The 13040-nt window shown below is 32.7% G+C and overlaps 1 protein-coding gene and 1 long non-coding RNA gene across 2 annotated transcripts; both read right to left on the bottom strand.

Moving 5' to 3' along the window:
- Window positions 1-2053: 2053 nt before the first annotated feature.
- On the bottom strand, window positions 2054-6333 carry LOC124888697. The gene is made up of 2 exons (XR_007047373.1): window positions 5659-6333; window positions 2054-2255 (listed from the first exon to the last, which is right to left on the bottom strand). It is a non-coding gene; the product is annotated as an uncharacterized LOC124888697 (long non-coding RNA).
- A 5286-nt stretch (window positions 6334-11619) lies between these two features.
- On the bottom strand, window positions 11620-12185 carry LOC107846295. Its single transcript, XM_047400246.1, has 2 exons — window positions 12049-12185; window positions 11620-11929 (listed from the first exon to the last, which is right to left on the bottom strand). The coding sequence occupies exons 1-2, from the start codon at window positions 12183-12185 to the stop codon at window positions 11620-11622; spliced, it is 447 nt and encodes a 148-aa protein (XP_047256202.1).
- Between the last annotated feature and the right edge of the window lie 855 nt (window positions 12186-13040).

Here is a 13040-nt window from a genome sequence, read left to right as displayed (position 1 = left end):
AAACAAAAACTTAAGGTATAACAAACGTGATGCTACCATATATAAGGGAGTAATATCATTATTGCAAAAGTATACATGCATTTTAAGTATGAAAAGGGTGATAATATAATTTCTATGTATTAGAAGGTTAAAAGTCTTATAGTTCTATAAGGGAATTTGAAGATATGTGAATTTAAATATTTAACTGTAATTATTTATGGAGTAAATAAAGCATTTTACAGCATGAGAGTTTATTATGAAATGTACTATCAAGAGTGTGAAAATAGGCAACGGATTATAAATATGTTGGAATTATGTAAAAATAGTAACAATAATAATGATACATAAGTGTAGTAGCATGTGAAGGGGTTGTTCAAACCATAACACCACCACCACCAACAACAACAATAATAATCGAAAATAATAATAATAATAATAATAATAATAATCGATAATAATAATAATAATAATAATAATAATAATAATAATAATAATAATATTAATAGTAATAATAGTAAGTGCGATAGCAATAATAATAATAACGGTGATAATGATAACAGTGATTAAAATAGTTATTATGAAAATAATAAAATATACCTTGTACGTAGTAGCGAAAGAATGTATATACCTCACATTTCTATCCTCTTTAAACCTGAAAACTCGAATGAGCGTTCAGAAGATAAAATATTGTGTGAAACATTAGAAAAAAAAAAAGTTAAAATTCACGGGTGGGCTCTTTTGAGGAATCTGAGCTTTAGTAACTTAATTCCAACTAAGGCCCTATTTGTTTCCACTTAATGGAGGTCTGAATCTGAATGGTTCAGACTTCAGCCCATTAAGTGCATTTAACTCAATCTAGCCAAACGATGAACTTCTCGAGCTAACTAATTCTTGTCATTCTCCACATGAGCAACACTGCCAATAGACAATCTACTAAGGGCGTCTGCCACTATATTGGCCTTGCCCGAATTTTTTTTTTTTAAAGAGCTTCTTAATATATCTGAAAACATCTGAATGGATCAGATATGAAAAGAAATCTGAATAGCATTCAGACTCTTTTTAAAACATAATTCCTAACTCTCTCATGTCATTATTTCCTCTCTATTCACATTATCTCTCTCCCTCTCTTTTCACTTTATCTCTTCCTCTCTTCACGTTTCTCTCTCTCTTCCTCTTCACTTGCTTTCCTTCTTTTATAAATATTTTAGTTATCAATTTGTGTATTCATTATTTGCTAAACTCTAAATTTTTGCTTGCAATTTTTTGTTTTGATTATAAAATATATAGTTCTTTGGATAATAGAATCTTATGTATGCCTATTCGTAACATAACATTGAACTTACTAATGATATTTTCACTCAGATTTCATGGTTAACAAGTAAACATGTGTCCGTTCTTGTATTAATTAGTTATTCAAATAATTTAATATTTATACATTTAAGTCAAAATTATATCTAATTAATTATTTTAGTTTGTTGGATCAATTTAATTGACAGATTACTTTATGTTGAATCTAATTTTTTATAATTACATCATATCACAATAATTTTTAATCGACATATTTTTTTTTAATAATTTAAAGAATTCAATAATTATATTTAACATAATATATTTATCTTTAAATATTTGAATTATCACTCAAATAATAATTTTGTTTTTTAGCTTAGTACTTTATGTAATATTTTTTTCATATAATATAATATTTTATTACTTTTTAAATTTAAATTGCATATTTATTACAAATAAATAAATTATGTACATTCAAATGTTAAAAAACAAACAGTCTTAATCATTCACTATTCAGATCTAGATACAGCATCTTAATTATTCAGATTCAGACGTCTTAATCTTACAAATAAATGCACCCTAAGTTAACATTAATATCTCATTTTTTATTATATTTTGTTATATTTTGAAGAAAAACATGGAAGTTGCTATGCCAATCTTATCAAAATATTGGTACAGAGTTTTCAAAAGAACTGTCCAAGTATGATAAAAAATATTTTTCCTTGGTGATAACCATGTGTTCTTTGCGAGAGTCGAACGTTAAAACTACTACTAAAGAATCGACAAGTAACAAGACAACATAAATTCAATAATCAAATAAAATTATCTTAAACAAATTCAATAACAAGAGTTAGCTATCAAAAAAAAACTCAACGTGATAAATAAAAGTTAAACATGAGGATAAAGAACACGAAATTCGATTTAGGAGTTTGGACTCCCAATTTGCGAGACTCCAAAGCTCTGCGATCCTAATTGCGGTTGACCCAATACTTCGGTAAAAGGAGTTTCAAATAAAATATTCATGAAAAAGAAAGAAAGGAAAAAGGATGAGTAAAAACCACAAAATCAAATGCATAAGACATCTACTAGTATGACATGCAAAACACCAATTTTCTAATGTTGAACTCATAATATATAAGTTGTTTACCATTAATTATAACGATTCTTACCATCCACCTGGGTAGCTTTAAGAATTGCCGATTGCATTACGGTCTTAAGAATAATATTATGTGTATCCATTGTTTTTTTGCACTCAAGCACAGACCCCAAAGTTGGACTATCTATTTTTATGAAAAATCAAATATATAGTATTTCTTCTTGTTGACATGATCCTAGGATCCAAATTGCAAGTCAAAATGATGGAGAAAACTTACTTTACACCTATTGGGTTAGTTATTGATTTGTATCTTACCTAGTCCTTAAGAGATGGAATTGTGCTCCCCTACTCAAAATAGGACGAAAACAACTTAGGGGTCGTCTGGTTTGAGGTATAAATAATCCAAGGAATAAGTAATTCCGAGATAAAATATAAAGATCAATTGAACGAGTGTTTGGCTGGAGAGACTAATCAATGGTGGGATAACTTATCCCACCATTTACACCATAGTGATGGGATAACTTACCCCATATATATGGTGGGATAAGTTATCCCGGGATAACAATTTCCCAACCAAACAATACGAAAATTTTAGCAGTCTGCTATTGTGTTTTAAAGAAATAACATGTTTGTGAAAACAAACACCAGGGAAACCAACTAAACTAAACAAACCAACCATCAAAATATAAACTTAGATTAAATATTCCCAACGATCATAATAATAGACAAACGTCTAAACGTTGAAACATCCCGAACAAATGTCAAATCGAAAAATGTTTAAACATGAACTAATCAACCAGGAAAAAATCGAGTCTAAGTGTTATTGCGCAACTAGATAACGAGAAGAAAAGAAAACTACAGCGTGTCCCTTCCTGATTCAGTTTTGAGATCTCAAAAACGTTACTAAAACGCTAAGCGGATCATTCTTTAATTTTAGGAGAAAACATAATATAACCACCAGATATTGGGCAACTTTTCCAAGGAAACAAACCTGTTAAAAGAAGGCTGTGATGGAACTTATCACTCATTCCAATTAGAAAATGCAAGCTACAGTCGTTATCGCCATATATGCCATAAGCCTCATTACTACATATATTTTAGTTTCATTTAGGCACATTTATTACGAATAGCAGCATAAGAGAGTACAAACAATTGGGCACTTGACAAATTTAAGCCATATCTCAAATAAATTCCAAGACTAATAAGAAAATATTGACATCCAAACTTTTCAAGTGTTCAATACAGATTTACGACAACATTCCCCATCAAAGTCACTAATCTTAAATTCAAATACATATGCAATACACCTTAAATACCACCAAGAGTTGAATACCCCTTTCTACTATCTATGACTGCGGAATACAAAACTAGAGTTTTAATTAATGGAAACTGGGACATAGAAATACATGGCCAAACATTTATAGAGAAGGGAAGAGGAGCTCATTTTCTCCTAACAATGTGTCCAACAACACAATCCAAATTAATCATATTTTAGTCATTGTAGAGTTGTTAAAATGCACACAAAGATGTGAGAAAGATAGACAATTTCGACAAAACTAGACCAACACGACAACTTGAATTAAGTTCAACAAACTTAATCAAAAGACTCATGATTAAAAGAAAGAAGGAAAAAAAATAACTAGCTCAAGACCCATTTAAGTGATTGTTGGATAAAAATGATGAACGGATAATAACCTTTCAAGGTTCAAAACTGATTTGAGACAAACAAAAACATAGGCTGAGACAATTTTGATACTCGTATTTGTAAGGACGGCTGACCCTTTAAAATATACGCACCATCACATATCAAACAACCCTACCTCATTCGATACCAAGACAAAAATATAGAGAAATACAAGGACACAATAGCTCGCAAATCAGTCCCATAAACATAGGCACAACTTAAAGCAAAGAAAAGGCTAGATGATCTTCACAATGGGCACATATTTACGGCAGCTGACATTCAAATGAAATTGTATGAATGATTATGTTCATATTGTAAAGATTTGGTGATGGGAGGAAAATTTTATTTTAATACTATTGCATATCATCAATATGGTAAGTAAGTACAGAACTTTATACATTTGATTCAAGTGAAAGATGACAAAAGAGAAGTTCATGATGACAAGACCAATTTTCGTGATTTAATATTCATATTTACATTTCCTCGCCATCGTGAAAGGTGTTAAAAGTTGCATATGATTAAAATTTCTCTTCATAAAAATTAACCTCCATATATTAATACAGAACCAAAGAAATAAAGAGAAGAACAAGCTTCAAACATCCTTATATCAACAAGCAAGGCAAGACGAGATACGAACAAGGCAAGACGGTACATGCTTAGCCATAGAAAAAGCGGTCCAAACTAGCTAAAAGCTACCTTAACGTGGATTTATCAAGCTTCTCTCTAAGCATTTTTTAATACTCAAGTTAATACTCTTAGGAAATTGAACAAAAACAGAGAACTTCAATACATGGTGAAATAATTTTCAAAACTTAAGGCTTGTATAACCTGTTTTTATGCTAAGTTAGCAATTAAAATCTTGTTAAATAAACAACTATCCAAAAATAGTACCAACATGATGTCAAATTCAAGTGTTCAAGCAAAAAAAAAAGCTTCAAACTTTCATGACGCGCAACCAAGCGTCTGTAAAAATATTAAGCTTTTTAAAAACACCTTTCGCGATAGCTAGCATCTTGTAAATGTGCAAGCCAAACATATCATATTCGAGTCACAATTACCATATTAAAGAAATTAAACTGAGATCGAAATTACCTCAAGCAGTATTCTACACATACTGAAAAATTAAAAATCCGCGTGGAACCTGTTTCAGGCTATACTGTCAAATATGTATAAAGCCCACCGACGCAAGAACTTTCATTTTTGATTCATATTCACGGCCAGCAAAATAAGACGTCCAAATTCATTTAAAACGCAAACTTTATTGATTTTATTTAAGCTAGATTACCGGCTACGAACACTTTGAAAACAACACAGCCTAACATTAACAAAACATCAACACACTATTGTAATTCATAATTATGTTCGTAAACAAGCCAAAAGAATTAACAAACTCAAATGACCAGTGAATTACCAAAACTATAACTTAACTAGACGGGATAAAAATTTGCTCAAGTAATATTACAAGTTGCAGATACACGTGATCTCAAACTCCAAAAAATTATTTTGCTTCACGTTTTATGCCTTCAAACAAACAGCCATCATCCCGACTAACTATGCGATAAATGATTAACAAAAATTAAGTACAACGTAATTAAGATGGGATACAATTTACCTTGAATGGGGCAGCAAAATCGAGGCTTTTTCGTCAAAATTTCGGCCACCTTAAACTCAACCCGAAACCTCATTGGAGCAAAAATCAAAAGAATACTAAGAAATCTTTGAGACCCCAGATTTTGAAGGCCTATTTTCATCCCCCCCCCCCCCCCTTTTTTTTTGCTTTGTCCCGAAACTTAGCTTCTTTTTCCCTCAATTCTTCTCCTTCTCCTCTGCTTTTTTTTTTTCTCTCAGACTTTTACTGCTATTTTCCAATTTTTCAGCTTGTTCCTTTGGGGTTGAAGAACACCCTATTTATAGGTGAAATCCGGACTTGAAAGTCCGGATTTGAAACCAAAACTGAAGAAAATTGTGAATTTGAAAGATTTTTGAATTCTTGCCCCCTAAATGGGGCTTATTTTACTGTTTTTGCGGGTTTTCAAGGTGGGGGAGATGGATTGCGCAGGGAGTAATTGGAGCTTTTCTGGCAAGGGTTTATGTTTTGAGGTGGTGGAGGAGAGATAAGGGAGCAAGAAAGAAGGGGAAGGAGGAGAGCGGGTTACTGGTTTTGAGCTTCTTGCATTTTACACCCCAAATGTCTTTCTTTTTTAACTTACATCTTATTTTATTTATTTTTACAATTTACGTCTTGACTTTTTGGATTTCTTATATTTTACATCTTAAGGTGTCTTTCTTTTTTACTTACATCTTATCTTTTTTTTTTTTTACAATTTACACTCTAACCTATTTATTTCATTATAAAAGAGTAAAATTATTTTATAACTATTTTTTAATAACAGGCAAAATAGGAATAACAATATACTCTCTTCATTCTATTTTACTCGTTTCAATTTGACATTGCACATTTATTAAAAAAAACAATTAATAACATAACTATTTTACCATATTACCTTTATTAAATAATATTTATATTTTAAATTAGAGATAAAATAATTAATACTAAGGGTGAAAAAGAAAAAAAAATTATCCTGTCTTAATTAACGAAAAATAACAAGTAAAATAAAAAATTAAATTATGAAATTTGGAATGAGTAAAATGGAATGGAGGAAGTATTATTTTTTAAAATAAATTTATTTAATTTTTAGTGTAACGAACTTTCAAGATATGTTCTTGCATTCACATTTATCATCTAACTATTATCATGTTATAAGTATTCTCACTTTAATTTGTAACTGCTAAAATTTCATAGTAGCGTTGCTTCTGAATGGTGAAAGTACGGTGCAGTGAAATTTCTGGAGTCATATCTATATTAATGCAATCATAATCACCTATACTACCTGTCAGAAAGAAAATAATAACGTAAAGAAAGGATCAAAATATTGAGAGAAAATGAATAGAATAGCAGTAGTTAAGGATAAAACAAAAAATATAACACATGAATTGATGGAATTGTCTTTAACAATGTCTTCCTATATCAATAGTTCTGCAATATCAATCTTCCTATATCAATAGTTCTGCAATATCAATCTTCTCTTAACTCAGATGGCATTCGTTTGGAATTTTCTAAAAATTTGAGTTTGCAAATTTTTCATCTAACTTCTTACACTAAAAATTAAATAAATTTATTTTAAAAAATAATACTTCCTTCGTTCCATTTTACTCGTCTCAAATTTTCTAATTTGATTTTTGATTTTTGATTTTACTTGTTATTTTTCATTAATCAAGACAAGACAATTTTTTTTTCTTTTTTACCCTTAGTATTAATTGTTTTATCTCTAAATTAAAATGTAAACATTATTTAATAAAGGTACTATGGTAAAATAATCATGTTATTAATTATTTTTCTTAATCAATGTGCAATGTCAAATTGAAACGACTAAAAGGGAACGGAGGGAGTATATTGTTATTCCTATTTTGCCCTCATGAAAAAATCATTAAAAAAAGAATTTTACTGTTTTGTAAGTAAATACAAAGATTAGGGTGTAAATTGTAAAAAAAATAAAAATAGAATAGGGTGTAAATTAAAAAAAGAAGACACCTTGGGGTGTAAAATGCAAAGGACCCAAGCGGATAGGGTGTAAATTGTAAAAATAAATAGGATAGGGTGCAAGTTAAAAAAAGGAAGACACTTTGGCGTGTAAAATGCAAGGGATCCTGTTTTTGATAAGGAAGATAAGATGTATCGATGGGTTTTCTTTTGAAAATCACATGTATTTGGTGTATTGGGAGTGGGAAAAGTCTTCTAATGGGATGACTATGTTGACTATAGTTTGGACCGTTCGATCGGACGGTTCAAATTTAATATAAAAAAATGATAAATTATATATATATCTATAAAAATAAATAATAATTAGAAATTTTAACATTTATTGGACTAAAAATAATTTAACAGACTAGATCAATTTGTGTGGAATGGTGAAACGGATATGGGAATCATTCTGAGTTTTGGGCTAATTTTCGGACTTCTGAAATTTACAAATAAGAGTTGGATTTAGGTGAAATAAAAATTTAAATGGAGTTATCGTCGGTCCAAATACTCTTTTTCTACTGAAATTAATTTTGTCGATACTCCCTGCTACCCTAAAATTATTTTTAGTCTAACATATATAAATTATATAAATAATTTAGTATAGGCGTCCGACTTCATACTTTGTAATTTTAATTTTTATAACATTAACAAAATATACTTATAATAAGAACAAAAATTAAAATATGTGCTTATATGAGATTATAATAAAATATATTATATTAATATTAATAATTATATATGACTAGAACAAAATATACACATATGCACGTAATAAGAACGTATATATTATGAAAAAATATATGTATTTATATAGTCACAATATATCTTCTGAAAAAATAAAATTAGGAAAAATGCGAATGCGATTATCAAAAGGACATTTTTATTTTTATTTTTTTTCAAAATTTTTATGTTAAAATAATCATTTATATTCAATTAAAGTATTTTATCATATTATAGGAAAATAAATACTCTTTTTTAGTCTTTTCAAAATTCATAAGGATAAAAATTTGAATTTATTTTGAAAAATTATTTAGGGTAGAGGAGCACCAAAAAAATAATTAAAGAAACAGAGCGAGTCAAAATTAGATGTCAACAGTTGCCCCTGATTGATCGAAGATTAGTGTGAAAATCTTTGGGCAATCACGTTGACGTAACCAATTTTGTCTCGAACGAAACAAAATATTTTAAAGATTATTATCAGGTTTCGATTTCTGAGATGCCTACATATCTCGAGTTTCACGAGAAGTCAGGCCATTTGTAGTTCGAATTAAGCAAAATTTGATAAATATCAAAATTTGCCCCAATATAGAATTATGGTGACACACTGGGTTCCTTCAAGGGTAATAACAAAAATTTCAACACAAATGAAATGGATGCGGGTGCACTTAACCCTAAATTAGTTATTTAAGATGGCGGGGAATGAGGAGACGTTGGATAGCAATATCTGCTGAGGATCTTGAGAGAAAAGGAAATTGTGGATTTTTAAAAATTGTCCTAATGTCGGATTAAGACAACACTGGGCTATGACACTAAGGAAAAAGAGATGATTGAGCCGAGTTGAGTTGAGTTTCTTCGTCGAAATCTTTGGCAAAGCTAAGGATGCTTAACATTCTACTAGCTTGCCCCAATTTGCTACGAAGAAGGTAGGTCCATGTTGTACTGCATAGTCCCGTAAAATAGGTAAAAGGGGTGAAAAGTACCTGTTATTTAAAAAATTATAAATTAAAATTGTAGTGTAAAGAGTAGAGTTAGATATTCAAACTAGTATTGTGATCTCCATTTGTGGAGGCCTCCGACTGGTGGGGCAATAGCTGAAATGTAAGGAGCCTCTGTTAGCTGAGCAGTTGTTGTGAAATAAAAGCCTCCGACTGGCGGGGTAGCTGCTTGAAAGTGAAAACCTCCGAATGGCGGGGCGATAACTGAAATGTAAAGAGCCTCTGTCGACTAAGTTGTTGTTGTAAAAATAAAAGTCATCCAATTGGCGAGCAGTTGAGCCATTCGACTGGAGAGTAGTTGAAGATTAAGCCATCCGATTGACAGGTAGTTTGTTGAAAAAATAAACACCATCTGACTGGTGAAGCAGTTCTTGAAGAATAAAGCCTCCCACTAGCGGGGTGATTGCTCAAAAGTAAAAGCCTCCGACTGGCAGGGCAGTTTCTTAAAAGTGACAGCCTCTTCCTAGAAAGGCGACTTTCAATCTAAACTAGATGGTGGTATTGTTGTTGGAATTTGATGCTGCTACGATAGTGGCTTTCTTGTTTGTCATGGCAGTGGGTTCAGATGCATTTGCTGTAATAACAGGCTCTCTGGCACACTTGCTATGGTGCGAGCCTCTAACTGCTTTGTTCGCTGAAATATGATTCTCCGATATGGCGGAGCGTTGTTTTGCTTATGTGCATTCTTTGATTTGTGGTGAGGCATTTCCCTTGCCGGTGCATGCTTCCGATATGGTAGAGAGTCGTATTTCTCATTTACATCCTCCGATATGGTAGAGGGTTGCTTTGCTTACTTATGTACAATCTTCAAAATTAGACTTTGTTTGCTTATGTATAGACCTCAAAATGCTGAAGCTTGATTTTATTTGCTTATACACAGTCCTCGAAACGCGAAAGCTTGACTTTGCTGAAGTCAGACGGCACTCTCCGATTAGCGAAGTTATTCGATGCAGTTAGACGATGATTCCTCGATTGGCAAAGTTATTCGACACAGTCAGGTTGTTGGTTCCGCTCAGTGGAGTTTATTAGAAGAAGTAAAATAGCCTAAGTTTCATATGAGGACTCTTTTTCTTCGTTGCCTCTAACTCGAGTCTTTAATATACCTACAAATGATTCAAATGAAATACTTGGAGCTTGTGAGGATAAAAGTATGTGAAAAATAAAGTAGGGGAAGAGTATTTTGGCTCATGTTATAGTGATAATCTGCATGATGTCCCTGATCCTGTCCCAAATCTTGAGTTGATGTGGTCCTCCAATCCTATTTTTTTGCGCTCAAAGAAAAATTCTTAGTTGGGAGGGGATGTTGATTTGTGTCGACTTAGGGATCCTAACTTTGTCTATGAAATTCTCCAATACTCCCTCAGATGCTCGATAATTCCCCAAATTTGGAGTCTCGGTAGGTGGGAAAGTAGGAAAGTATTTTGAAAAATATGCATATATATGTGTGTTTTTTTTTTTGCAAATATATTACGTATATATATTAAGTATATATGATAATTCTTTATCGTTTTTAGATTATGACACATTCAAAAATCTGTTAAGCCTCTATTTGTTGATCGTGACCCACGTAGCTTCATCCTTCGGGTGGAGCTCATCTAACTTTGTCGATGCTACGACGACTCTGGCGGTGAGATCGCTTATTCTAAGGTTATACTATGAGCAAAAGAGGATTTTTATAAGGGTAAGACCGAACCATTTAGGTTGCCTATGTATCCTTGACATAGGAATCAGGTTTATACGTAGTTTGGGGGTAGAGAAGGAAACATGAAATGCAGTGACCGAGTCTGACTCGGACTGCCTACGTATCCAGGTGGAATCAGGTCATGACGTAGTTTAACTACAATGGGAGAAATAAAAATATGGAATGTAGTGCCGAGCCTGACTCAGGCTGCCTACGTATCCTAAAAATAGGAATCAGGTCATAATTTAGTTCGATACGATGGGAGAAATAAAACTATGGAATGCATTGACTGAGCCTGACTCAGGCTGCCTACGTATCCTAAAAATAGGAATCAGGTGATAACGTAGTTCGATATAATAAAAGAGTAAAATATGAAAGGACCGAATCCGATGAGGATTGCCTACATATCCCGCCGTGGGAAGTCAGGTCAAGCGTAGTTCTGAATACATAATGGTTGATGTTTTGGGTTTTCTAAGGGAAATCGAATATGGGTTGCTTGTGTATCCCTCCGTGAGAAGTCAGGCTAATATGTAGTTCTGTTACATTAGAGAAAAATACAAAAGTCTAAGGAAATAATAACTAGCCCTACTGTCTTCAAATGTAGTACTTCTTGAGAGCGTCTGAATTGATCGACTTTGTGCTTACTGTTCTGTCCACTTCTGCAAAGATTACTGCTCCTCCTGAGAGTACTCGGTGAACTATGTAGGGGCCTTGCCAATTTGGCTCAAATTTTCCTTTGGCTTTATCTTGGTAAGGGAATATCTTCTTCAATACCAATTGTCCTGTTGTGAATCGACGAGGCTTGACCTTCTTGTTGAACACCTTGATCATTCTATTTTGATAAAGTTGCCCATGGCAAACCGCGTCCAATCTTTTCTCATCAATAAGCATCAATTGTCCAATCCTGCTACGAATTCATTCAGCATCATCTAGACCAACCCCTGGATGACTCTCAATGAGGGTATCTTTACTTCCGTAGGTATCACTGCCTCAAAACCGAAAACTAGCATGTAGGGAGTGGACCCAGTGAATGTTCTGATCGTGGTGTGATAGCCGAGCAAAGCATATGGTAGCTTCTCATGCCATTCCCTGTTGTCGTCCACTATCTTCCTCAAGATTCTCTTGATATTCTTGTTTGCAGCTTCAACTACTCCATTCATTTGCGGTCGATATACCGTGAAATTTCTATGAGAAATCTTGAACCATTCACAAATCTTTCTCATTAAGTCGTTATTGATATTGGCCCCTTATCCCTTATGATTGACTTTGAAATTCCAAATCGATAGACTAAGTTATTGCGAACGAACTCTGCTACCACCTTCTTGGTTACGGCTTTAGGTATTGAAGATTCAACTCATTTTGTGAAATAGTTGATAGCTACCAAGATAAAATGGTGTCCATTGGATGCAGGAGGCTCTATGGGACCAATAACATCCATGCCCTAAGTAGCAAATGCCAAGGAGAACCCGTCAGACTGAGCTCGTTTGGTGGCACCCGTATAAAATTCCCATAAACTTGACATTGGTGACATTTCTGCACGTATCAGATGTATCCCTCCCCATAGTCATCCAAAAGTATCCAACTCTCAAAATCTTCTTTGCTAGCATGAAACCATTCATGTGGGGTTCATAAGTTCCTGCGTGTATTTCCTCAACAATCTTGTGGCTTCTGTGGCATCGACACATCATAAAAATCCCAAGTATGGCGTCCTCCTATATAGGATTTCCCCATTAAGAAAGAAGTGATTCACCATTCGCTAATAGCGCTCTTCAGATATTCTCCTACTTCAAGCAACTTTTTTATTTCATAGTACCACAGTTTTCCATCTGGTTCTTCATCCATATGGAAATAGTATGCATGTTGATTATGTATCTCCACCTTGATGGATCAATGTAATTCTTATCTGAAAGTTGAATCATTGAAGATATTATTGCTAGAGCATCGGCAAACTTATTTTGAATTCGAGGGACATGTTTGAACTCAATCTTCGTGAACCTTTTACTAAGCTCCTTAAC

Source organism: Capsicum annuum, chromosome 11, assembly GCF_002878395.1.
Source record: "Capsicum annuum cultivar UCD-10X-F1 chromosome 11, UCD10Xv1.1, whole genome shotgun sequence".
In the NCBI taxonomy this organism is placed as follows: Eukaryota; Viridiplantae; Streptophyta; class Magnoliopsida; order Solanales; family Solanaceae; genus Capsicum; species Capsicum annuum.
The sequence above is the reverse complement of the archived record's forward strand: the minus strand, read 5'-3'. Positions and strand labels throughout refer to the sequence as shown.